A 26,216-nucleotide genomic window follows, 5' to 3' on the forward strand; every position below is an offset into this window, starting at 1 on the left:
TTTCTCTGCATGCACACTGCACTCTTGACCAAATCAATCCAAAATCACAGCCAATCAGAAGAGCGTGTGGGCGGAGTTTCTCTGCAAGCACACTGCACTCTTGACCAAATCAATCAAAAATCACAGCCAATCAGAAGAGCATGTGGGCGGACTCTCTCTGCAAGCTCACTGCACTCGCAACCAAATCAATCCAAAATCACAGCCAATCAGAAGTTCTTGTGGGCGGAGTTTCTCTGCATGCACTGCACTCTCGACCAAATCAATCCAAAATCACAGCCAATCAGAAGAGCATGTGGGCGGAGTTTCTCTGCAAGCTCACTGCACTCTCGACCAAATCAATCCAAAATCACAGCCAATCAGAAGTTCTTGTGGGCGGAGTTTCTCTGCATGCACTGCACTCTCGACCAAATCAATCCAAAATCACAGCCAATCAGAAGAGAGTGTGGGCGGAGTTTCTCTGCATGCACACTGCACTCTCGACTAAATCAATCAAAAATCACAACCAATCAGAAGAGCATGTGGGCGGAGTTTCTCTGCATGCACACTGCACTCTCGACTAAATCAATCAAAAATCACAACCAATCAGAAGAGCATGTGGGCGGAGTTTCTCTGCATGCACACTGCACTCTCGACCAAATCAATCCAAAATCACAGCCAATCAGAAGAGCATGTGGGCGGAGTCTCTCTGCAAGCTCACTGCACTCGCAACCAAATCAATCCAAAATCACAGCCAATCAGAAGTTCTTGTGGGCGGAGTTTCTCTGCATGCACTGCACTCTCGACCAAATCAATCCAAAATCACAGCCAATCAGAAGAGAGTGTGGGCGGAGTTTCTCTGCATGCACTGCACTCTCGACCAAATCAATCCAAAATCACAGCCAATCAGAAGAGAGTGTGGGCGGAGTTTCTCTGCATGCACACTGCACTCTCGACTAAATCAATCAAAAATCACAACCAATCAGAAGAGCATGTGGGCGGAGTTTCTCTGCATGCACACTGCACTCTCGACTAAATCAATCAAAAATCACAACCAATCAGAAGAGCATGTGGGCGGAGTTTCTCTGCATGCACACTGCACTCTCGACCAAATCAATCCAAAATCACAGCCAATCAGAAGAGCATGTGGGCGGAGTCTCTCTGCAAGCTCACTGCACTCGCAACCAAATCAATCCAAAATCACAGCCAATCAGAAGTTCTTGTGGGCGGAGTTTCTCTGCATGCACTGCACTCTCGACCAAATCAATCCAAAATCACAGCCAATCAGAAGAGAGTGTGGGCGGAGTTTCTCTGCATGCACTGCACTCTCGACCAAATCAATCCAAAATCACAGCCAATCAGAAGAGCATGTGGGCGGAGTTTCTCTGCATGCACACTGCACTCTCGACCAAATCAATCAAAAATCACAGCCAATCAGAAGAGCATGTGGGCGGAGTCTCTCTGCAAGCTCACTGCACTCGCAACCAAATCAATCCAAAATCACAGCCAATCAGAAGTTCTTGTGGGCGGAGTTTCTCTGCATGCACTGCACTCTCGACCAAATCAATCCAAAATCACAGCCAATCAGAAGAGAGTGTGGGCGGAGTTTCTCTGCATGCACACTGCACTCTCGACTAAATCAATCAAAAATCACAACCAATCAGAAGAGCATGTGGGCGGAGTTTCTCTGCATGCACACTGCACTCTCGACAAATCAATCAAAAATCACAGCCAATCAGAAGAGAGTGTGGGCGGAGTTTCTCTGCATGCACACTGCACTCTCGACTAAATCAATCAAAAATCACAACCAATCAGAAGAGCATGTGGGCGGAGTTTCTCTGCATGCACTGCACTCTCGACCAAATCAATCAAAAATCACAGCCAATCAGAAGAGCATGTGGGCGGAGTTTCTCTGCATGCACACTGCACTCTCGACCAAATCAATCAAAAATCACAGCCAATCAGAAGAGAGTGTGGGCGGAGTTTCTCTGCATGCACACTGCACTCTCGACTAAATCAATCAAAAATCACAACCAATCAGAAGAGAGTGTGGGCGGAGTTTCTCTGCATGCACACTGCACTCTCGACCAAATCAATCAAAAATCACAGCCAATCAGAAGAGAGTGTGGGCGGAGTTTCTCTGCATGCACACTGCACTCTCGACTAAATCAATCAAAAATCACAACCAATCAGAAGAGCATGTGGGCGGAGTTTCTCTGCATGCACACTGCACTCTCGACTAAATCAATCAAAAATCACAACCAATCAGAAGAGCATGTGGGCGGAGTTTCTCTGCATGCACACTGCACTCTCGACTAAATCAATCAAAAATCACAACCAATCAGAAGAGCATGTGGGCGGAGTTTCTCTGCATGCACACTGCACTCTCGACCAAATCAATCCAAAATCACAGCCAATCAGAAGAGAGTGTGGGCGGAGTCTTTCTGCATGCACACTGCACTCTCGACTAAATCAATCAAAAATCACAGCCAATCAGAAGAGAGTGTGGGCGGAGTCTTTCTGCATGCACTGCACTCTCGACCAAATCAATCAAAAATCACAGCCAATCAGAAGAGAGTGTGGGTGGAGTCTTTCTGCATGCACTGCACTCTCGACCAAATCAATCAAAAATCACAGCCAATCAGAAGAGAGTGTGGGCGGAGTCTTTCTGCATGCACACTGCACTCTCGACTAAATCAATCAAAAATCACAGCCAATCAGAAGAGAGTGTGGGCGGAGTCTTTCTGCATGCACACTGCACTCTCGACTAAATCAATCAAAAATCACAGCCAATCAGAAGAGAGTGTGGGCGGAGTCTTTCTGCATGCACACTGCACTCGCAACCAAATCAATCCAAAATCAAAGCCAATCAGAAGAGCATGTGGGCGGAGTTTCTCTGCACTCTCGACCAAATCAACACTGCACTCGCAACCAAATCAATCCAAAATCACAGCCAATCAGAAGAGAGTGTGGGTGGAGTCTTTCTGCATGCACTGCACTCTCGACCAAATCAATCAAAAATCACAACCAATCAGAAGAGCATGTGGGCGGAGTTTCTCTGCATGCACACTGCACTCTCGACTAAATCAATCAAAAATCACAACCAATCAGAAGAGCATGTGGGCGGAGTTTCTCTGCATGCACTGCACTCTCGACCAAATCAATCCAAAATCACAGCCAATCAGAAGAGAGTGTGGGCGGAGTCTCTCTGCATGCACACTGCACTCTCGACCAAATCAATCAAAAATCACAGCCAATCAGAAGAGAGTGTGGGCCGAGTTTCTCTGCATGCACACTGCACTCTCGACCAAATCAATCAAAAATCACAGCCAATCAGAAGAGAGTGTGGGCGGAGTTTCTCTGCATGCACACTGCACTCTCGACCAAATCAATCAAAAATCACAGCCAATCAGAAGAGAGTGTGGGCGGAGTTTCTCTGCATGCACACTGCACTCTCGACCAAATCAATCAAAAATCACAGCCAATCAGAAGAGAGTGTGGGCGGAGTTTCTCTGCATGCACACTGCACTCGACCAAATCAATCACAAATCACAGCCAATAATTAGAGTGTGTGGGCGGAGTCTCTGCAAACGCACAACATTTGCAACCAAATCAATCAAAAAAATCAGTCAAAAATACATATTGAGTGACTGAAATTATCTTCCATAAAAACATTTGTTTGCTTACATTTAGTTCACAGTTTGAACATTCTTGTCTCCTTTAATGTGAATTATCACAGTCAGTACAGCTATGAAGGTCACGCAAAATTATATTCAAACTCACATTAAATTCTTTTAACATTAAATAAAGCCCATAATCAGTACCTGAGAGATTATCGTTATCATAGCTTGTATGCTGTTGTTCCAGCTGCTGCATTACAGAAATAAAAACGGTTTCTGAAATAGAATCACCAGCTCTCGCTGTCACAGCTGGTTAGAACAAAAACTCTGTTTAACATGGAAAGATGCCTTTATCACACGTCACTGCGTCTCATCACGTCTGCTTAAGACACAGTGTGAGGTGGGCAAAGCGAAGGAAGTGCTGAACACAGACTATTCAATACTGCAAATATCAATACAATAGTTGCATCTACTTAATATATTAGTGTTTTATGTACTTATTATTATACTGTGTCTTTTTATTTCTGAATTCACTGTGCCTCTCATTCTCTGTCTGTGTGAAGCGTGGAGATTCTGCCTCATTAATGTGATCCCAATACGAGCTTCAGTTTCAGTGCTCTTCCTTCAATTTTTTTTCAAAAAACAACAAAACAAGACACTGGCTAAGAGTAGTTTTTTTGCATAGTATGTATAACGCAGTGCAAACGTTCGGCTTTTTCACACTGATGTTTTTAGATTTTCAGAGTACTGACAGTTGTCAAGAGCGAGTTTCAGCGGTTCAGTCAAAACTGTAAATGTTCAGATAATGGCCGCTCTAACAGCTCACTGTAAACAGACCGACTGCCTCAAACCCTTGAAATAACAGCCATTTTCCTCGTCGTTTCATGGAAAATTGTCGCCGAGAGATCGAGAAGGAATTATGTGGATATAATAGAGGGATGGAGGTCTAACAGACCTCTCGCTTCCTCTCCTGTCAGTGTCTTCTATTAGCTCCAGAGGATGCTGGGATAATGCTGTTGAACAATAAGCTTTTCTTCAGTCAGTCTGGCTGATAATCTTCCTCTCGTTCCCTTCCTCTGTGTCCATGGAAACGGATCGGAGCAATGTTTAGAAATCAGCAACGGGCATCAGGATGTGACCGACTTACTGAGAGAGGAACAAAATGAGTGTGAGAAAAGAGAGAAAAACCAGTATATCAGTTTTTGTGTCTATATATTCTTTAAATATGAATCTATATCTAAATTTATATGTTATACTCTATTAATACTTTTATGTGACTTTTATCTCAGGCTCTTCACTAACTGTTTTAATTAAACTAACTTCTAATTATATCTTATTAAGGGCAATATTTTTGGTCATAACACAATAAATATTGTAATGTTTATGTTCTTTGTTTAGATTGTCCAATCACAGCTGACAGCTGCAGGATTCTTATAAAGGGCCTTCATCTTTGTTCTATTGTATTTATATATGCGTGTAATTTGTTTTCTATGGAGATTGACTCTCACTGTATGTGTAAGCTGATTTTGCGGTTTCCAGAGTGCGGATGATATATAATGTGTGTGTGTGTGTGTGTGTGTTCATAGCTCCTCAGGACATGTTTGAGACGTCGGAGCAGGGCGGCTGTCCCACGGCAGGCTGTAAGGGAGTGGGTCACATCAAAGGAGCCCGCTACTCTGGACACCACAGGTGTGTGTGTGTGTGTGTGTGTGTGTGTGTGTCCTGTCTTCAGCATCATTGCAGTCTAAAGCCTGTTTATACATATATACACACTAGGGGTGTAACAGTACACAAACATGACAGTTCGGTATGTACCATATAAACATTGAACATAAACAGATGCTCAACAGTAATTGAATAAATCACGAGATCAAACCTCTTTCTGTAAAAATTTGGACTAAACCACTCAATTCATATGGATTAGTTTTACAATCACTTTATGAACTTTTTGAAGCGTCAAAGATTAAGTTGCAAAGGCAGTCTATAGAGGGACAGAAAGCTCTCAGATTTCATCTTCATTTGTGTTCTGAAGATGAACGCAAGTCTCACAGGTGTGGAACGAGTAATTAATCAGAACACAAATTAAGATATTTTTGATGAAATCCGATGGCTCAGTGAGGCCTGCATAGCCAGCAATGACATTTCCTCTCTCAAGATCCATTAATGTACTAAAAACATATTTAAATCAGTTCATGTGAGTACAATGGTTCAATATTAATATTATAAAGCGGCGAGAATATTTTTGGAGCGCCAAAAAACAAAACAAAATAACGACTTATATAGTGATGACCGATTTTACAGCACTGCTTCAGGAAGCTTCGGAGCGTTATGAATCTTTTGTGTCGAATCATGATTCGGATCGCGTGTCAAACTGCTGAAATCACGTGACTTTGGCGATCCGAATCATGATTCGACACGCTGATTCATTTATGATCCGAAGCTTCCTGAAGCAGTGTTTTGAAATCGGCCATCACTATATAAGTCGTTATTTTGTTTTTTTGACACACCAAAAATATGTCATAAATGTCATTGCTCAGGCCTCACTGAGCCATTGGATTTCATCAAAAATATCTTAATTTGTGTTCTGAAGATGAACGAAGGTCTTACGGGTGTGGAACAGCGTGAGGGAGAACTAACCCTTTAACATTCTCTTATCATTTCTGTCCCTCCATTGATTGCCCGCATGACCAATATTTTCAAGCTTTCAAAAGTTCATAAAAACATCATAAATGTAATACTTATGAATAAAGGGGTTTAATCCGAATCTTACGAAGGAATACAATCACTTTATATGAACATTTAATTTGGGATTTATTCACATATAAACATTTAGAGCCCATCAAATATGGTTAACAGAAGCTCAGCTGTACTTGTGTGACATGCAAGAACCTCACTGTGTCTCGCGTATGAAGTAAGCATGTCTGAAAATCCCTGAATATCATTTCCAGCAGCGTATCATTGCTCAGGTTTACTGGACTGGAGCTTTCTGTTCCCAGATCAGTTCAGAGCACAGCTATCAGCCTGAGGAAAGGTGTTGGACGTCACTGATGTTTCTATTTTTAAAGTCAGTCTGAGAATAATCTCCCAGAGGGCAGGAAAATCCATACTGATCAAACATGCTTCATATGTGTAATTTGTACCCTGAGGCAGAAGTTCTAAACTTTTCTGTCAGACAAACCCCTTAAAATATTATAGACGTAAAATATTTTCTTGGAGTCCAACAGAAGGAGCTGCAGTCTGACCCAATATGATGTAAAAACAAAATGTAATCAAAAAGAACTTTGTGATATTGACTCAGAGCAAAAAGTGAATTTTGTACTCAGTATGTTTGTCTTGTTTTCCAGAACAAATATTTCAACATTCTTGTGTCATTTTACCTCTCTAGTAAATGAATCTTGATTTAAAAACTAAAATCTTTTTTTTTTTTTAATTGTTTATGAAAAATGGTCCAAATTAAGTGAGTTTATGCTTAAAACAAGAAAAAAATACCTGCCAATTGGGTCAGAAAAAATGAACTTTACCATTTCAATTTTTCATTTTTTGTTTATTTTTCTGACATTTATTGGCATGTATTTTGTCCAGTTTTAAGCTTAAACTCACTCAATTGTGATAAATTTTTCAGAAAACAAGACTTCATATCTTCAGTCATTTTGCTTCTCCAGTAAAAGATTTAAGAACGTTTATATATTTGTGCACAAAATTACATAACTTAAGAACATAACTTTTTGCAGCAAAGCAGCTACTAACTCCAATGATAGCGAGTCGTGTGTGTAAACCTACCGTGCGTTCTGGTGTTTCAGTGCTGTGGGCTGCCCGTATTCTGATATCAACCTTAACAAGGACTCGGTTCTGCCGGATCGCTTGAGCGGAGAGATGCCGGGAACCGGAGTGGGTCGTCCCCGCAGAGCAGAACCCAACGCAGAGATTCCAGCCGACGCTAATGAGTGAGTGTTCAGTTCTCAGAGGGAAGCTCTTTAAATATTTAAAATGATAGAAAACTCCTTGAATAATAGTTTGATGTACAGTACTGTGCAACTCCCGTTACAGCCAACCCTAACTGACCGGGAAATATGGATGATTATGACACCAAAAACATGAGCTCATTCTTGCTTTAAAGGGTTAGTTCACCCAAAAATGAAAATAATGTCATTAATTACTCTCCCTCATGTCGTTCCACACCCGTAAGACCTTCGTTCATCTTCAGAACATAAATTAAGATATTTTTGATGAAATGCGATGGCTCAGTGAGGCCTGCATAGCCTGCAATGACATTTCCTCTCTCATGTGAGTACAGTGGTTCAATATTAATATTATAATTGTAATTATAAAGCCACGAGAATATTTTTGGTGCACCAAAAAAACAAAAGAACGGCTTATATAGTGATGGCCGATTTCAAAACACTGCTTCAGGAAGATTCGGAGCGTTACGAATATTTTGTGTCGAATCAGTGTCAAACTGCTGAAATCACGTGACTTTGGCGCTCCGAATCATGATTCGACACGCTGATTCATAACGCTCTGAAGCTTCCTGAAGCAGTGTTTTGAAATCAGCCGTCACTATATAAGCCGTTCTTTTGTTTTTTTGGTGCACCAAAAATATTCTCGTGGCTTTATAATATTAATATTGAACCACTGTACTCACATGAACTGATTTAAATATGTTTTTAGTACATTAATGGATCTTGAGAGAGGAAATGTCATTGCTCAGGCCTCACTGAGACATCGGATTTCATCAAAAATATCTCAATTTATGTTACAAAGAGTATCGAAGGTCTTAAGGGTGTGGAACGACATGAGGGTGAGTAATTAATGACATTATTTTCATTTTTAGGTGAACTAACCCTTTAATACTGAAAAATGCGAAAAATGTGTAAATATCTTACGGAGCTTCTGAAGAACAATAATAAATAAAAAACAAAATCTTTTATATTTGTGTCAATTCTGCAAAGACTTTATAAACTGTATGCAAATGTATTCACTCAACTGGTTATGACCACCCACATTTATTCATATTCAGTCATAATAATTTACATAGTCTTAAAGGTACAGTAGCAAAAACAGGCTGATTCATTCTAACTCGGCGTCTACAGCAGACATTAAAACTGAATGACTCCCATCATAATTAATGAAGCTATCTACATGTTTGAGCTGCGCCTTCAGTTGACAGACACACCGTTTGAAAAACCTCTTATTATTACATCAAAGTCGGCTCATGATGTCTCTGGCCCACTAATTTAATCTTTTAAGATGCTAACCGTGTCAGAGATGGAAACTCGAGTCTGGAAACTTCAACTTGAGTCACACTTAGAGGCTGGAATACAGCACACAACTTTTATTTATGTAAATGGTTACGGAGGAGAAACTGAGCATCGTACACTAAACGACTGAGGGTCACACACTGACTCGTCTCATGATGTCATACATTTGATTGACAGCATACGCTCTGGGCTCTAGAGACGCTTCAGTACTGACCCTTTAGGAAGAGGTCGTCTGACTGACATGTAAAGCGACCAATAACAGTTTATGTTCATTGTCATGTTTAGGGGGAGGGTACATGTCGCTACAATAACAGACCGGCATGCAACCGTGTGTCATTCATCCGAGATTAACGTGAAACTAGACGAGTAAAGATTGATGACAAACTGTGATGTTGGCTTGACAAAGTCAGGTCTGAAAGTTTAAAATAACTTTGAGCAGCTTGAAGGTTTTACTCAGAGAAAGTAAAAAATGTTACTAGCATAGTTTAGCATTTTCCTAGGATGATTTAACATAACATGTTTTAGCATTTTGTTAACATGAATTGGCATATTTTAGCATGTTCTATCACTTTGCTAACATGAAATAACATGTTACTAACATGATTTAACATGTTGTTATCATGTTTTAGCACATTGCAAGCATGAATTAGCATTTTTATCACTTTGCTAGCATTAATTAGCACACAGCTAGCATGAATTATCATGTTTTAGCCAGCTGCTAACATGAATTAACATGTTTTAACACACTGTTAACATGAATTACCATTTTGTTAGCATGTTTTACCACATTGTTAGCATTAAATTAATATGTTGCAAACATGATTTAACATGTTGTTAGCATGTTTTAACATTGTTAGGATGAATTAGCATTTTAGCACTGCTAGCATTAATTACCATGTTGTTAGCATGTTTTAACACTTCTAACATGTTTTAACATACTGTTAGCTTTAATTAACATGTTGCTTACATGATTTAACACGTTAGTATGAATTAGCATGTCGTTAGCATATTTTAGCCAGTTGCTAACATGAATTAGCATGTTTAACACATTGCTAACATGAATTTTTAACCCATAGCTAACTCAAATTAGCATTTTGTTAACATGAATTAACATGTTGGTAGTATTTTTAACACATTTCTAACATGATTTAGCACATTTTAGATTTTGCTAACATGAATTAACATGATGCTAGCATGATTTACCACTTTGTTAGCATGATTTATCATTTTTACTAACATGTTTTAGTATATTGCTAACCTGAATTATCATGTTGCTAGTGTGCTGTTAGCATGTTGCTGACATGTTTTAACACAATGCTAACATGAATTATCATGTTGCTAGTATGCTGTTACCATGACTTAGCATGTTGATAACATGTTTTAACCCATAGCTAATTCAAATTAACATTTTGCTAACATGAAGTAACGTAGTATTTTTAACACATTGTTAACATGATTTGACATTTTTGCTAACATGTTTTAACACATTGCTAGCATGATTTATGTTTTGCTAGTATGTTGTTACCATGTCTTAGCAATTTTGCTAGCATGAATTAGCATGTTGCAAACATGTTTTATCAGGTTTTAACACATTAACATTAATTATCATGTTGCTAGTATGCTGTTAACATGTCTTAGCATGATTGCTAGCATGAATTAGGATGTTGCTAGTATGCTGTTAGCATGTTTGCTAGCATGAATTAGCATGTTGCTAGTATGCTGTTAGCATATCTTAGCATGTTTGCTAGCTTGTTTTAGCACATTGTTAGAAAGAAACTTGAAAATGTTGAATAAGTGAACCGTAAAATGCGGCACAAAGGTGTACCATGGCTACTGAATTATATTGTGTGAATTTAAATGGGTGCATTCATTCATTTATTATAAGGTGAGCTCAGTAAAGAGTAACACATGCTCTTGCAAACAAATTAGCATAAATTAGCATATCCACACTTTTGCTTATCACATCATGTCAGCCACACCTGTGCTGTCTGAGATAAAGCTTTCACACACCTGTAGTGATGCTCATTTATCAATGTCTCTCCAGCAAACCCGTCACCTCTGCCCCATCTCACCCGGAGAAACCCAGCACGGCAACCGTCACCATGGAAACGACAGTAAAGAAGCCTGTTGTCACAGAGACCAAGCGAAGGTTAGAATCTCTCACTCTCTTGGTGGAAGAAAGTCAAACTTTTATATTGTTTTTCAGTGACTTTTAATAAGTTCAACAATTTCGATTTTACAGTATAACTAATAAACAAATAATTACACAGCATATTACAGTAATGAGAATGTGTTATAAAACATAATGCTCCTAACTAGGGCTTAATTGTCTGTATGCAAAATGAAGATCTGATCGTGCTCTCGACAGATTCGCTCTGACACACACATGCAAATGAACGTGAAACAGCTGTTCTCGACACGTCTAACAACTGATTCACTGTTTACTGAGAGTCCATCATGACCTGTTAGTCAAAGCACACGATCCGCTGCGGTCCGTACTATCAAGACAACATCTCTGAAGATACACTGGCTTATTTATTCTGAGATTGCATTTCTCCTGTTCAGCTGTTCATAAATAGCCTTGAGAATTTTCTGTTTACTTTACAGAAAGGATTTGCATAATGAGCTTTATATTACACAAGAAATATATGCAGAATCATCCCTCAGCTCGAAAAATTTGTGCCGATTCTGCTCAACAGATGATCCGTGAGTTTTCCAGAAACATCGTCTAGTGAGCCCTTCAAAGCCATTGGCTGTGTTTGAAATGGAATACTAATGCACTACATACTGTGCAGTGTACATTTTATACTGCCTACGGAATCTGAAACTAGGCGAGCGCATACTGTTGTCACATGACATGTTTAACTCAATGATGTCCAGTTTTTATATTGTAATGTTACATTTTCCAAGGATCAGCATTCTCCCCTAAAAGTGATCAGGCAGACCAAACTGTTGTTGAGTTGATTTTTGGGTATTTTGGATTTTTTTAAAAACCCATTTTTGCAAACTACTCCCAGGTTTTTGGCCAAATTGGAACCAAACCAGTGCAGTGAGATTCTCTGGAGTCTGATTGTAAATAATTATCAAAAAACCGTTGAAATTCCAATTCACGGCCTCTAGGGGCCGCCAAAACGTTCAAAGTGGGCGGGGCCACTCTTACTAAAATGGCTATAACTTGTGAACAGAATAAGATATTTTCACCAAACTTGGCACACCTGTGTAAGAGCTCATTCTGTGGTCACATGAAAAAGGACGCAGCGACTGGCCACTTTGTGGCGCTATAACACGAAAAAAAAACATGAAAACGGCTATAACCACTTCATCGTTAGTCCGATCGACTTGACAATTGGCATGCAGTGTCTTTGTCCGAGGTGCCATGACTGTCTGAGGACATTGACACGTCTGAAAAACATGTCCGCCATCGGCCACTGAAGTTTGAGCAGCTATCAGACAAGGTTAACGAAAAGCCGATCGGAACAAAACTCGCTGGGCCTGTTTGACTCACGGCCTTAGAGGCTGGTGAGAAATTCGAAAGAAATCGGCCACTGGGGGCGCCTTCACATTTTTCACATGTGTAAAGGATTATGTATCGCATGATTTTCACGCTCGCCCGCAACGCATCGAGCAACTTTGCCTCCAGGACTGCCGCTGTCCATCGGAATTGGTTGAATATTGGAGATTATTTCAAAAACCAACTGGAACGTTTTTTTTCTGAAACTTTTTAGTTGGACATTCATCTGTTTTTTTTTTTTAAATGTTTCTACTTGTTCCAGAACGTTCAGAGAACATTCAAAAGTAACACTTCTATTATGTTTGCAAAATGATACAATGGAATATTTTCTAATGGAATGTTCGTATAACCAGAAAAAATGCTTTTAGAACATTTTTAAAACTGGACGTTTTGATGTTCAGAGAACACTCAGAAATAACGTTTTCAAGGAAAACGTTATTAGAACACAAGTTAGCTGGGATGCTGTTCTGAACACAGCCACCGTCATATATCCCATACTACCTCTCTGATGATGTCATGATGATATCCTCACACAGGGTTGGCCGGCCCTGTAAAGTACGGAAGGTGGAGGAACTGCCGCAGGAAGAGGAAGTGGAGAGCGAGGTGTCATCAGTTACTGAAACCAAAGGTAGATCTACACCACCCTCAATATATCTTCATATTATATTTGCATGCATAAACTATTATTTTATAGGTTAAATCAGGTGGAAGTTTCTCTTTAAAGAGGACCTATAATGCTCCTTTCACAAGATGTAATATCTTCTGGTGTCTCCAGAATGTGTGTGTGAAGTTTCAGCTCAAAATCCCCCACAGATCATTTATTATAGCTTGTCAAATTTGCCCCTATTTGGGCATGAACAAAAACACACCGTTTTTGTGTGTGTCCCTTTAAATGCAAATGAGCTGCTGCTCCCCGCCCCTTTCCAGAAGAGGGCGGAGCTTTAACAGCTCAACAACAACAAAGCTGGAGAATCTCACGCAGCCAAAATGAGGATTGTCAGTAACGGTGTTCAGCCTTACATTGTTCAAACCGGAGTCGACACTGATGGAGAGACTCAGGAAGAAGTTACAACTTTTAGACGTTTCTGAATGGTTAGTGCAGGGGTCGGCAACCCAAAATGTTCAAAGAGCCATATTGGACCAAAAAAACAAAAAACAAATCTGTCTGGAGCCGCAAAAAAATTAAAAGCCTTATATAACCCTTATATGAAAGGCAACACAGGCTGTAAGTGTATATTAGCTATATTAGCCTACTATCAAAATGACTACGTAGGCTACAAATACATAATGAGGTATTCCCGAGGTATATATTTAAAAACTGCTGAAAGCTACAGAAAAAGCAAATGGATCGGTGCAATTCACAGAAACAGCTGGACTCCAGGCAGAGAAACATGGATTTGCATTTATCATTTTGTGTCAAATTGTTGGATTTTGAGGTAAAATCATTCCATATATATTGTATTGTTATATATTATGTTGACAAATCATCAATTAAATATTTTCCATCTTATATTCTGCATAATTGTGCGTTTTAAAATAAACACTGACAAAAACTATACTATAAAACTATATATGAAGAGTTTGGTTCCAAAACGCAATAAACGCCATTTTCAAAAAATTGAGTTTCCGCCAAAATCAGTATTGTATATGGTCAGGTATTGAAAAGTCATTTATTAGTTTTGCGCAAAATGCGATATCCGTTGTGTTATTCTGTCATGTTTTCTCCCTTTCTTCCCAAAACGCGACAAACGCCAGTCTCCTTTTTCTGCAGAACGTGATATATCCGCTCTCAACCAATCACAGCGCACCATTCCACGCACTGTAAACATTAAAGGCTTTTTTAAAAGCTGTTTTTAATACCAATGTACTCGGCAAATGTGTTTATTTAATTGTGCGGTGGTGCCAGATACTCTTTAATCAGTAATGACAAATAATTCATAACATTAACAAGATGACCATTTTGGGAGCGACGGTTGAATGTATTTTTAGTAAAATGGCTGAATATAAGATAAATATTGGCAAAGTTTAGACTCTGTCATATATGTGTGAATCAACTTACTTTGTTGTGTATTTTCAAAATGAAAAATAACTTTTATATTGACGAATTAATTGCATTTTGAAAAAAAAAAGTGTTATGGATTTATTGCATTTTGGGAAAAAAAATAATACGTTTTTATAATAAACTTTTTAAAATCAAAATGTAGATTTGAATTTTTAATGTTTTTATATCCAAAAGATGCTATGTGAAAGTTTGAAACAGAAAATAGGGGTTTTCATCTTGCCACTTACTTGGTAAAGAAAACACCTTTTTACTCAAAATAATCAAAATGGAGTTATTGCGATTTTGGAACCAAACTCTTCATATATTTTAGGGCTGGACAATATGACGATATATATAACATTGATATAAGTGATTACGCGGATTTAAACCTACCTATATTGTAGTTATATAAAATATTCACAGGCAGATTTGCTTTATGTATTTCCCCGGCGTCGAAATCAGGCACATATAAATGTCAGGAAACACGACTCCTGGCTGTATGTCAATATCCATGGATTAGGTTTATTTGACAAGTTGTAAGGAACACATTCAATTCCAACCTTTAGTGTAATTCGTTAGTTTTACTCGCGTTTTCGCAGTTTCCCCTATTAAATCCAGTCACGCAGCAGGTTCTTTTGCCACTCAGTCCAGCTGAGGGAGCGCGCTTTCGGCGGGAAAGTGACGTCGATGCATACCCTCGCGCCGCGCTGAAACCTTTACAGTCTATGGCTGAAACGTGTGTCGCAGGCTATGACGCAAATCTTCATTGACAGAAATGTTGAAATTTAATATTATACACATTTTTACAGCATTGGAAAACGTTAAAAATGTGTCATGTTTGTCCTCCTACAGAAACCATATGAAAACAAAAAATATTTTTCCATTTTCATACATTTTTGAAAAAGCTCCAGGGAGCCACTAGGGGGGCGCTAAAGAGCCGCACGCGGCTCTAGAGCCGCGGGTTGCCGACCTCCGGGTTAGTGGATAAATGTATGTAGTTGCTGTGGAGTTGATTCAACTCATCCACTAGCATGTGCCGTCATGTTCATCTTTTGTGTTGAATTGACCCTCGTTTGTGAAGCAGTCCGGCGTAAAATGACGGCATGTCAACAACACTCGACTACAACAACTCTTCCTCTTCTCTAAAGCAGCCCAACATGGCCACGCCCTCTTTGTTGTGTGTTCTCGGGGGCGGGGTTTATGTAAATTTTAGGGTTTGTGATGTCACTAACCCAGAAAGAAGCTCGTTATAGTTCCTACCAGCCATTAAAAAGCGATTTCTGTACAAGAAAATATCTCCCTTTGCATTGAATTTTAAACGTCGTAACTTTGCAGATGTTGTTTATGATCAAACAGCAACATTACACACTAAATATAGTTAAAAAAGTCGAATCATAACCAACCACCCCTTTAAGGTAACAGTTAGTGGAGAATGCCCAGAATCAGTGTCTGAAGCATTGAAACTCAATGTTGATGTTGTGATTCATATTTGCAGATGAACTAAAATCATGTCTTTCTGCGATGACTCACTCCATCTCTCTATCTGCCTTCCTGTTTCTTGCTGGGATTGTGTCTCCTTCCAGAAGGATTGGTCTCTCCCTCTTCCTCTGTGACTGCTTCTCTAAAGGTTCAGCGACAGTCACTAATGAGGAAGAGGGTTGGATTCAAACAGCAGGGTCTTTGTTCCTCGGCTTAAAAGCTTTTTATCTCCATCCGGTCATGGGCGTTAAAGGCAGTCGGAGAGTGAAAGATGTGAGGCTGTACTCGGAAGCATCGTGGGCGTTGCGAGGGATAATCTTCAGGGGCTTGAGCCACATATAATTGTAACGTAAGAAAAAATGATGAACCGTTAATGAAGAAGTTTATTGCAGCTTAGCGGTGTCAGAGTACTTGAAGCACCTTGGGTTCAGCAGAATCTGAATAAACACCGAACAAACTCGAACACCAAAAAAGTGTTGACTTTTATCTTCTCCATGATAAATCAAGCTCTTTCTACTGAAAGCAGATCAAAGTGGAATCACATTTTAGGCCGGGGGACTGTAATTTCTTTCTCTAATCTAGCAAAAATTTCATTTTCATCATTCTGGATCATCTGCAGAGGTTCAGTTGAAGAGCAGTTATCCAGTCTAGAAATGATGAGAGCATGCTCAGATTAAAAAGACTTTATCTTTCTGATGGTAAATAATGGTGGCTATAATAATAATGTGGACTGGGGAGTATTCGGCTATCTGGTGATTAATGGTGTTGCGAGCTGCTGACGGATCCACTGAATGAGGACAGACGGTTTGGAGGCAGCTCTTGCAAGCCTCAGGGATTGTTTGTATGTTTAGAGTGGGTTTTAAGGCAGTGGAGATGCCCGAGCCTGCTGGAGTGTGGTGGGAAAGTGCCAGTGAGCACAGATGTGTTGATGATGAATGTGATTACGGACCAGAAACCTTTAGATTAAGCCATACATGTGTTGGACTGAACTGGCCAGGAGCAGGAGCCTATATTATTTTGGTAACACTTAAGTATGGGGAACACATATTCACTATTAACTACAATTTATTCCTCAATAAACTCTTAATTTACTGCTTATTAATAGTTAGCTAGGTAGTTTAGGTATTGGGTAGGATTAAGGGATGTAGAATATGGTCCTAAAAACACTAAACTGTTTATAATACTCAGTAATATCATCGATTTAACTGCACTGACAGTATCAAATCAGAACAAATTTGAACTGGATAATGATACTAACTTTGCAACAGCGACACTGTTATAGAACTGATCTTAATCAACACTGAACTGAATTGATGTGAATAATGACACTGTTTTCTGTTTTAGAGCTGCTTTACCGCCGAATTGCATTTGTTTTTTATAATTGATGAATTTTGGAACGCTTAACTTGTTATTTTCCTGTTTATTACTGTGAAGCTGCTTTGAAACAATCTGTATTGTATAAAGCGCTATATAAATAATGTGACTTTTGCACTGGCATCCCATAATGCACTGAGAATGAGAAGCATACAGATACTCATCGCTCAGTAATGTAATTACATGAAACAAACACACTGCAGAGACATAACCTGATATCTGCACTCTCGCTGCCACTTCATTTGTCTTTTTGAGTTTCGAGTGCAAGTTCATGTCTTTTTTAACTTTTTCACTAGAAATCATTAGAGGATGATTTATGAGAATTTGATCCAGGTTTAAAAGACTGCAAGAACAAACATACGTTATTTCCACTTAGATATCTAGATGCATGGTTTTTATGAATTCCCTTGAGGAAGTGCTTTTATGACAGCTAATGACATGGATAGGGCCATTATCCGAGACATTTATGTGTTTATATAACAGGCATCAGATGGTGCCCACTGGCTATGTGCTCCGCTAATTCATGTCAGAAGCTGAGCAGCCAAAGCCTCATAACTGCAGTAATTATCCAGGATTGACTGCACTCGCTCACCTCAGTGTCATTACATGAGCGCTACTCACACTGAAGCACAAGCATGTTTTCTTGCGAAGTTGTGAAGGACTAAATATAAGGGTGCTTTCACACCCGAAACCAGAGTTCGATTGCGTCCCCTTCGTCTGCCCCCGCTGGATTGTGTTCACACTGTATTTTTGTGCCAGAACCAAGGTACATTTGCATCATCGAAGTGGAAGCTGTTGCTATGTAACGACGACTGAAAATGGATAGCGTTGTTCATCTCACTTTTATACTTTTATATCCTTTGAATTGGTTCAAAGCATCAACACAGAACGTCACTTGTATCTGTCTACCGCGAAAGTATTGCAAAGGTTACACAGAAGGGCGATTGCACTTATATTAGCAGTGAGTTCAAATTAAGCGTACATCCACACACTTTGTCCGCATGCAGCCCAATTTTTGTGTCCGAACAGATGACAGCGCATGTGTAAGGTGAATGTTTAGACAGAAGAGTCCACTAGGTGGCAGTACACACAGTTGTTATGTACTGTGCAATAGTCGAGAAGAGTGTGGAAAGAACAATATAAAACAGTAAGCAAAGCAGCATATCCTTCTCCATCATTTTTGATTTGGTTTTAGTTCTTGATCTAAACTTTTGATCCACTACTCTTCTTCTTCTATCATTCCGAGTGAATGTCCTGTAAATGACACGACTCAGTGCTGCATGCTTCTAACATTAGGCCCTGTTTCCTCCTGATATTAAGGTTTTGGTTGATCGAATCACAAGTTGACAACACTATACAGGTGTAAAACATTTTGAGCTTGTCCACTTTTGACCACCTCTAGAGGTATTTGAAAACGCATTCAACCGGATTGCTTTCGTAGTGTAGATGCTCAGGTGGTCAAACAGCCACAAAAGACCATCTGCTCTCCACCTACTAACCTAATGCATAAACATTATGGGAAGCGCTCTAGCCAGATGGGATTTAACTTTGTCGGCTGAAGACCCAAGTTTGGTTTGAAGATGGAAAATGTACCAAGCACAAGGTTCTCGCACCATTCCTGAATTTTAACACGCGCACAGCGTTCGGCTGGTCTTGCGGCTGTCAGAACAAATATGAAAGCTGATGCTCTCTGAGTGTTTAAATTGCGCAAGCTTATTTCGTCCATTAGATCGAAAGATCTGAAAAAACCCTTACATGTACCCGCCCATAGACCCTCCCCTCGAAAGAAATCAGGACAGAAGTGGTTGAAAGTGGACAAAAGAGACACCAGGTGTAAACAGGGTATGTGTCTCCCTTGTCTACTTGTGATCCAATCGACCAAAACGCATCTTAATACCAGGTGGAAAAAGGGCCTAAGATACATAGATACGCTGCTGTGAGCCTGTAAGATATTCTGCTGCTGCATGAATCCAGAAGCAGATCTAGGCAGGTGGAGCTGGGGAGGTGGAAGGGTTCAGAGGAACTCCAGACTATTTAAATGTTGAGCAAGCAATCTCAATGGCTGCAGAATCACCAAAGGGGCCAATCAGCCATGTGGTAATAGTGAGATAGCTTTCAGATTGCATTAAGGACCTATCAGCCTGCGCCATCATCAGTTTCATGACTGAACTAGATATTTAAGAGTGCTAAAAAACCTCCTTACCTGTGTTTAAATGCTGCTTTAGCACCCCTTGGCTAATTTATAGAAGATCACAACTTACTTCTTATTCGATGTAAGTGCAGAATAACCTTGTCTTCACATATTTTATTTTCCTGAACTGATATTATCTTGAGACAACCTAGCTTTCTTAAATGGTTCTGGGCTGTGTTTCCCAAAAACAACACGAGTTAAGTTGGTCTTCTCTGGCAGTGGTCTTCACAATCAACTCGGGCTCACAATGCTTTTAGGAAACACAGCCCTGTTCCTTTTTGTTTCTACTTCAAAGAAGGGCTCTGTCAGAGTGAATTAGCCATGAAAGGCCAGCAGTGGGGGAGGGTGTTATCTCCGAGTCTAACCTCCAGCGCGGAGCATGACGGCTCATGAGTGCTGTGCGTGCCGCTCTAAAGTGGACCAGTTGAGAAGCTGACGAATTTAAATGGCTTTTGGCACTGCAGGAAGGCTACTTTATTCATAAGGCTGTTCCGAACAAAAGAAATAATAGCAACCTCCACAAGGTGAAGTGCACGAATGAAGGAAGTGATTTTGTCATTTCTGAACAAGGTAGTGGTTTACATTTACTTGGAATTTCAAAGCCCACAATTTGCTCTAACAAACATCACTCTACAATTAGTGTAATTGCAACTGATTAGACCTGCCACTGAATATGATGTCATCAATAATAATGAATCATTGCTCATTTGTCACGTATCGCGTGGTATTAGTCAGATGCATGACGTAGGTTTCAAACGTGGTTACTTTTATTGAAGATCAATCCAATGGGAGAAACACATTGACATTTCAAAACATAAGATGAGAAATGACAATGAACAGAACAAGGAGAATAATTCAATTCAGTTCAATTCAAAAGCTTTATTGTCTAGCCCCACAAGGGTAGAAAATTGTCTTCAGACAAGGCTCAACAAAAACAGAACACAAAACATTAATTTAAAAAGTAAACTTCACAACAACAACTCATCTTAAAATCCTTTTTAAAATATCAATGGCTGTCGGAACGAAGGTCTTCCTATACTTAGCCTTTTTAATCAAGGGTACTTTGTACCGTCTACCTGATGGAAGTACTGGAAATGAACTATAAAGGGGATGAGAAGTATCTGCCAAAATAGCGGAAGTTTTTCTTTTTACTGCAACAGTATAGAGATCAGACAGAGATGCTTGTTTCTCACCAATAATTTTACCAGCCATGTTTAGAATCCTTAAAAGTTTGTTCTTGCATTTAATAAATACACAGCAGCAAACAAGAGAACTAAATGAGACACAGGTGTAACTAATAAGTGACCATGGTAACAAATGGGGCCTTTTATATGACAAACTTTAAAAACAGAAAACTTTTTATGTGTTTTTGGCTGTTCATTTACACGACAACAGCATTTTGGGGGACTGAAAATGCACGTGTTTGAAAGTGAGTTTCAAAGTGCAATTTTTTGAAAATGATACTATGTACGTGTAAACTACAAAAACGCGAATTTGTGAAAAAAGTAACGCCATGCGCATGCGTATTACGTGTTCAGTGTATAGGCGTTAGTGTTTCTTTACAAAGTGACATTGCCAACTACTGTCCTGGCAGCAGAATACAGCATTTTGCTGGACTTTTATCCTCCTCCCTTTGTGTTGGCGGACCAAGAGAAGCTGAACTTGCTTTGCCCAGTAAGGGCTCTTGAGTGTTCTTCAGTGGCATAAGACTGGCCAGATGCTGGTATGCTTTGGTTCACCCAGGCAGGGTTCCCCGGCTTCCAAGCAGACATTTTTAAGTAAATGGATTGTTTAGGCTGTCTCTATGGCCTGTGAGGCCCGTGACCTTCCTTCGCCTCTGGCTGTGAGGCGAACTCTACTAGAAGTATGGTGGCATATATGGCTTTACTTTCAGGGGTTTCCCTCCAAGAGGTTTGTGATGCGGTGGACTTCTGGCATGCTTGTGTGTGACTTGCTTCAGCCAATCAGAAGCTGACGCTGTTGTGTTTCAGGTATTCTTTATTGCAGGGTGACGTTGAACCAGTGACATTGGAGTTTGTTGAACATGTGCTTCAGACGCAATCATGATGGAGCGTTCCCATAGCATCATAACTCAGACGCAGCGTCCTGTTCCCTTCTCAGGGAACCATGGTTACAGTCACAACAGAGTTTGTTTTCTTCCTGGAACGAACATGTCACAATATTCCTCATTTAAATAAAGCCATATGCAAAACAAAGCGGGCAGGGCCTGGTTGAGTTAGTAGTGTGTTGAAACTGGCGGTTATGGTAAGGGGTGGGACATTTCCCAAACAGCAATCACAACACACTGCTCCAGCCGACCAATCAGAGCACATTGTGCTTTTCAGAAGGCGGGGCTTCATAGAGAAAGGAACTAAACAGAGTGTTACTGACAGACTGGGAAGAGAGGAGCTGCAACAATGGAGAATATGAGGAGAATAATCAACATTCAAGCATGAAAACCTGTTCTAGTGGAGCACAAAAACAACATCAAGACTGTAAAAGAGCATAAAATGGCCTCTTTATTAATTTTCCCTCTCTGTCTCTCTCTCTCTCTCTCAGAGTTGACTCTTCAGCAGGCTTTGCACCAGTCTGTATTCATGCCATGTTCCAGCCCATCTCCCAGCATGCCTCACTGCTGGGATCAGCACAGCAAGCTGCTTCCAACAGTGGCGGGCATCACGGCCAGTAAAGTGGCAGCATGGAGCGTAGATGAGGTACATAGATCTCCATATCCCACCTGCTCTTCAGTTACGCTTTCTTGCAAGTTTTATTTTAGGTCAGCTGATTTGCTTTGGACCCCGCTGTTGTAAACTGCAGTGCTGTACCTCCTCTAATCCTCATTGTTATTCTGTAGGTGATTGAGTTTATCCAAGGACTCCCAGGCTGCAAGGAACAAGTGCGCACCTTCAGAGAGGAGGTAAACTATTCCCTTTAATCACAAGTGGAATTAGAATGACTGAATCCTCGAGGAAATGCATAACCAGTCCTCCATCATGAGGTTTGGCAGCTGGAGTAACTGGAGCATTTAAGGAACAGAATCTCATGGTGCATAAGGAAGAGAGAGCATGATGGGATATGTGAGAGGATCTCATTGAAACCATTTATAGGCATGTCAAGTCATCCCACGTCACAGCATCATGCCTGTTTACCACTAACAAGAATGTTAAACAGGCCAGAGGGCTGGTGCTTTAAATAATCCTGTTCTCACTCTGTTTTCTCTGAGCTGCTGTCTATCTGCTCTTCCTCCTCTTATTCTCCATCTCTCTCTCTCCTCCTGTTCTCTTCTGCCTCTTTTCCTTTTGTTTTCACATTATTTATGTGCAAATGGGAACTGCATTAATGAGTCCTGTTGTGCATTGGGGTCCAAAAGTCTCAGAACACTAGTGAAAATTTCACTTTATATTCTTTTGTATTATGAAACAGTTTATTTTGGTCCACTGGTGTTTTCGCAAGAATGCTGATAGGAGTGTATGATGTTTGTCCATTTTGCATACAAAAATTTGCAAAATCAGGCAGAGTAGCTGGTAATATTGAATCTAAAATGGAAGTTACTTAACATTAAGCACTTCTTGTTTATTGAACTGAAAATCTCACATGAAATGTACAGTTGAAAATAAAATAATACATTGGACAAACTTACACAGAGCAAGTTTATACCTCTAGAGAGCTCAATTGTGAGATTAATCATGACAATCTTATTCCTAAATGACAGCGATTTGTCTCTGTCTGTTAAACCTTTGTCAAGTACGATCACAGCGAACATTCAGATCTGAGCCAGAGAGAGTCGTTGTCATGTATGGATATGAAACAGTCTTTTCATACACACAGTATCAATATTTCTATTCAGATAATCACAGAAGTACTGAGATAAAAGTTTATAGTTCAGATAAAAACGCTGAAATAGAAAATAACTTGACGCTTCAAATAAAGATTGCATCAATTACATCATTACACCAGTAGGTGGCGACAAGTGACTGTTAAAAATGTATTTGTTATTGAATCATTCATTCAAGAGATTCGTTCAAAAACACTGATTCATCAGTAATGAAACAAGTGAAGTCTTTATGAATGAGTCGTTGAATCATTCACTCAAACGATTTAAAAAAAAAAATTCAAATTAGTTTTATTTTTATACAGACTGCAACAATTAACATTTTGTCAGAACATCTAATAAACATGTTTTGTTTAGTTCTCTATTCAGAATCATGGGAGGATCATGATTTTAAACAAAATAATCATGATTCTCAATTTTTCCAGAATCGTGCAGCTCTAGAATCTGCAGATATATAATATATATTGGTCAATATGGCATATTTAATTATGCATCCTCATTTCCATTATTATTACCTTTGCTGCCATTTCACCTAATATTCAACTTTTAAAAACACTAATAATTTAATAACTTAATATAAATATAATTATTACTAAATTTCAAAAACAGTATCCATTTTTAATTCTGCAAATTATAATATTTTGATGCCTAAATTAGCTTGTAGCATTTTAAGGGATTTTTTTTTTTTTTAGTTTTTAGAGTTTTAATTTCGATTTATTTAAACAAATTATTATTTTAATATTGCCCATTAATCAGTCATCATTAGCCGGAATTGTAATATTGGTGCATCCCTAGTTATGAATTATCTGATCTACAGTAATCAACATTTGTTGATTTGTTGAACAGTTGTCCTAAAAAGGTTTTAGGACTTTGATGAAAGGTTTTGATCCACTTCAAATGTTGACTACTGTAAAGATGAAGAGAAAATAATCAAATGAGATGAAGCACTTTTCATTTGTGCAGTATAGGATTATACAAGTCCACATTAACACATTATTATTATTATTATTATTATATATAAATCATTTTCCATTGAATTCCCAGCAAAAAGAACTACATGGTGATGTATAATCGCCAAATAAACAAAACTGAGATCTTTCAGCAACCAGTAGTTTGACACTCTGTTCTAACACTGTTGTAGAGAAGAACCTTGAAATGACAAAAGAATCACGTGAGAAATGCATCCTCAGCACTGACAGCTGTGTGTGTGTTTATCAGCTGACCTATTGTTGTTTGTTTCAGCAAATCGACGGAGAGGCCTTCCTGTTACTGACTCAGGTGGACCTGGTGAAGATCCTCAGCATTAAACTAGGACCTGCGCTGAAGATCTACAACTCCATCCTGATGTTTAAAACCACAGAGAGCTCGGCCTGCAATGAACTCTGACCCGCGGAGCCGAGAGCGATCATTACCGCTTCAGTCCAAGGGCTCGTCATGAAGATTCATACAGTATACGCGACACTATGGAGAACAAGATGTAGATTAGGTCAGAATGAGCAGGTTGAACACTTACAATAACATTCATAATTCATTTAGACAAGTACTTCTCTGCACCATCATTTATAAACCTATATGTATGCGCTTATTAAGTCACATGACGGTTTCCTGTAGTGGTGTCGGTGAGAATGTATATTTTGCTGAAGGGTTATCGGAGCACTTTTCTGAATTCAGGTGCTAAACAAATGCAGCTACATGCACTGAAGAGCCGCACAGTTTCTGTTTCCAGGTAGAGTTTCTCTTAAAACTGATATTTCTCTCCTTTAATTCATAGCTGTAGATCATTTAAGTGTTTGCAAAGGGATATCCCTGCACTTCATCATCTTTCCTGAAAATGCTTCCATTCGAGTCAGTCTCTGTCATGTTCAGATGATCTGAACGGTCATCTTTAGAGAGCGTGTGAAGTCAGAGAGCCAATCGAATGAACTCGGCAGAGCAAGTGTGAGGTTAGAAAATAAGACGTTTTGCAAAATCCATCATCAGCACCGGTGAATGATTGATAAACACACCGATCCTCTTTGATTTTCTTGTGCTGTGATGTCATATTAATGCATCATGTGACTGTCCTTCTCTTCTTCATTACGACTGCAGTCTCTAGTCATGCAGTATGTAAAGTATAAAGGCCAATTCATTTTTTTTGTTCTCTCTCTTTTTTTGTTTTGAGACGATGGATGTAGAGATGGAGGACAGAGGGTAAAGCTACACTCAAGGCACAAATAAACATTGTGAGAGCCATATTTGGTATTTTGTAATAATAGAATGTAACTTAATACTCAGAACGCCTTCATGTGCACAGTATAAAAGTGTCATTGTCCTTTAATATTCAGACATGAGTATTAATTTTCTGAGGCATGCAGCATTAAATACAGTTTAATTCAAGTTTAATACTATTTAAAATGAAGTGTTGAGCGTATGTCAATGTGGACGCGTTTGTTAAATCTGAACAGTTGTATAGTGTTGAAAGCCTGGTTTTACTCACTCTTGAGCTGTATGATTTCCCATATTCAGAACTCATTTATCATGAACATTTTTTCTTCTTGTCACGGAAGCTTATAATGAACAGTTCGTTTGGGGATTTAAAATGAAGAATAAAGTCGTGTAAATAAGGAATGATTTAGTGTGGATGTGCAGCACTGGTGGATGGACTACTATAAACGTCACTGAAATTCATTTGCAAATAAACTTGATGATCCAAAGCTCTGTGTCAGCACTGGTCTGTTTAATGTTTGCATAATTTAGATTAAAATGTGTTGTCGGCTGCTGGTTTTAATGATTTGATTTCATTAGTATACTATACTGCAGTATACCACTGATTGATTTCTGACACCTGTTTCAGATTTTGATCATGTTTTAATGATTGGTTATGTTCAGAATAGCATACAACTCATATTTATAGTGCAGTTTGTTTTGATATTACATGCATGGAATACCTTGATA

General features: G+C 39.3%; 1 protein-coding gene across 1 annotated transcript in view; it reads left to right on the plus strand.

Moving 5' to 3' along the window:
- The window catches only part of l3mbtl3 (L3MBTL histone methyl-lysine binding protein 3), a 54,539-nt gene extending 28,564 nt beyond the window's left edge, over positions 1-25,975 (plus strand). The window contains 7 exon segments of the mRNA XM_048208203.1: positions 5,183-5,285; positions 7,397-7,540; positions 10,899-11,003; positions 12,902-12,993; positions 22,010-22,164; positions 22,305-22,367; positions 24,525-25,975. Of these exon segments, the coding sequence (XP_048064160.1) occupies positions 5,183-5,285; positions 7,397-7,540; positions 10,899-11,003; positions 12,902-12,993; positions 22,010-22,164; positions 22,305-22,367; positions 24,525-24,668 (806 nt within the window). The 3' untranslated portion in view covers positions 24,669-25,975.
- Positions 25,976-26,216: the final 241 nt, after the last annotated feature.

This window comes from Megalobrama amblycephala, linkage group LG11, assembly GCF_018812025.1.
Source record: "Megalobrama amblycephala isolate DHTTF-2021 linkage group LG11, ASM1881202v1, whole genome shotgun sequence".
Classification (NCBI taxonomy): Eukaryota; Metazoa; Chordata; class Actinopteri; order Cypriniformes; family Xenocyprididae; genus Megalobrama; species Megalobrama amblycephala.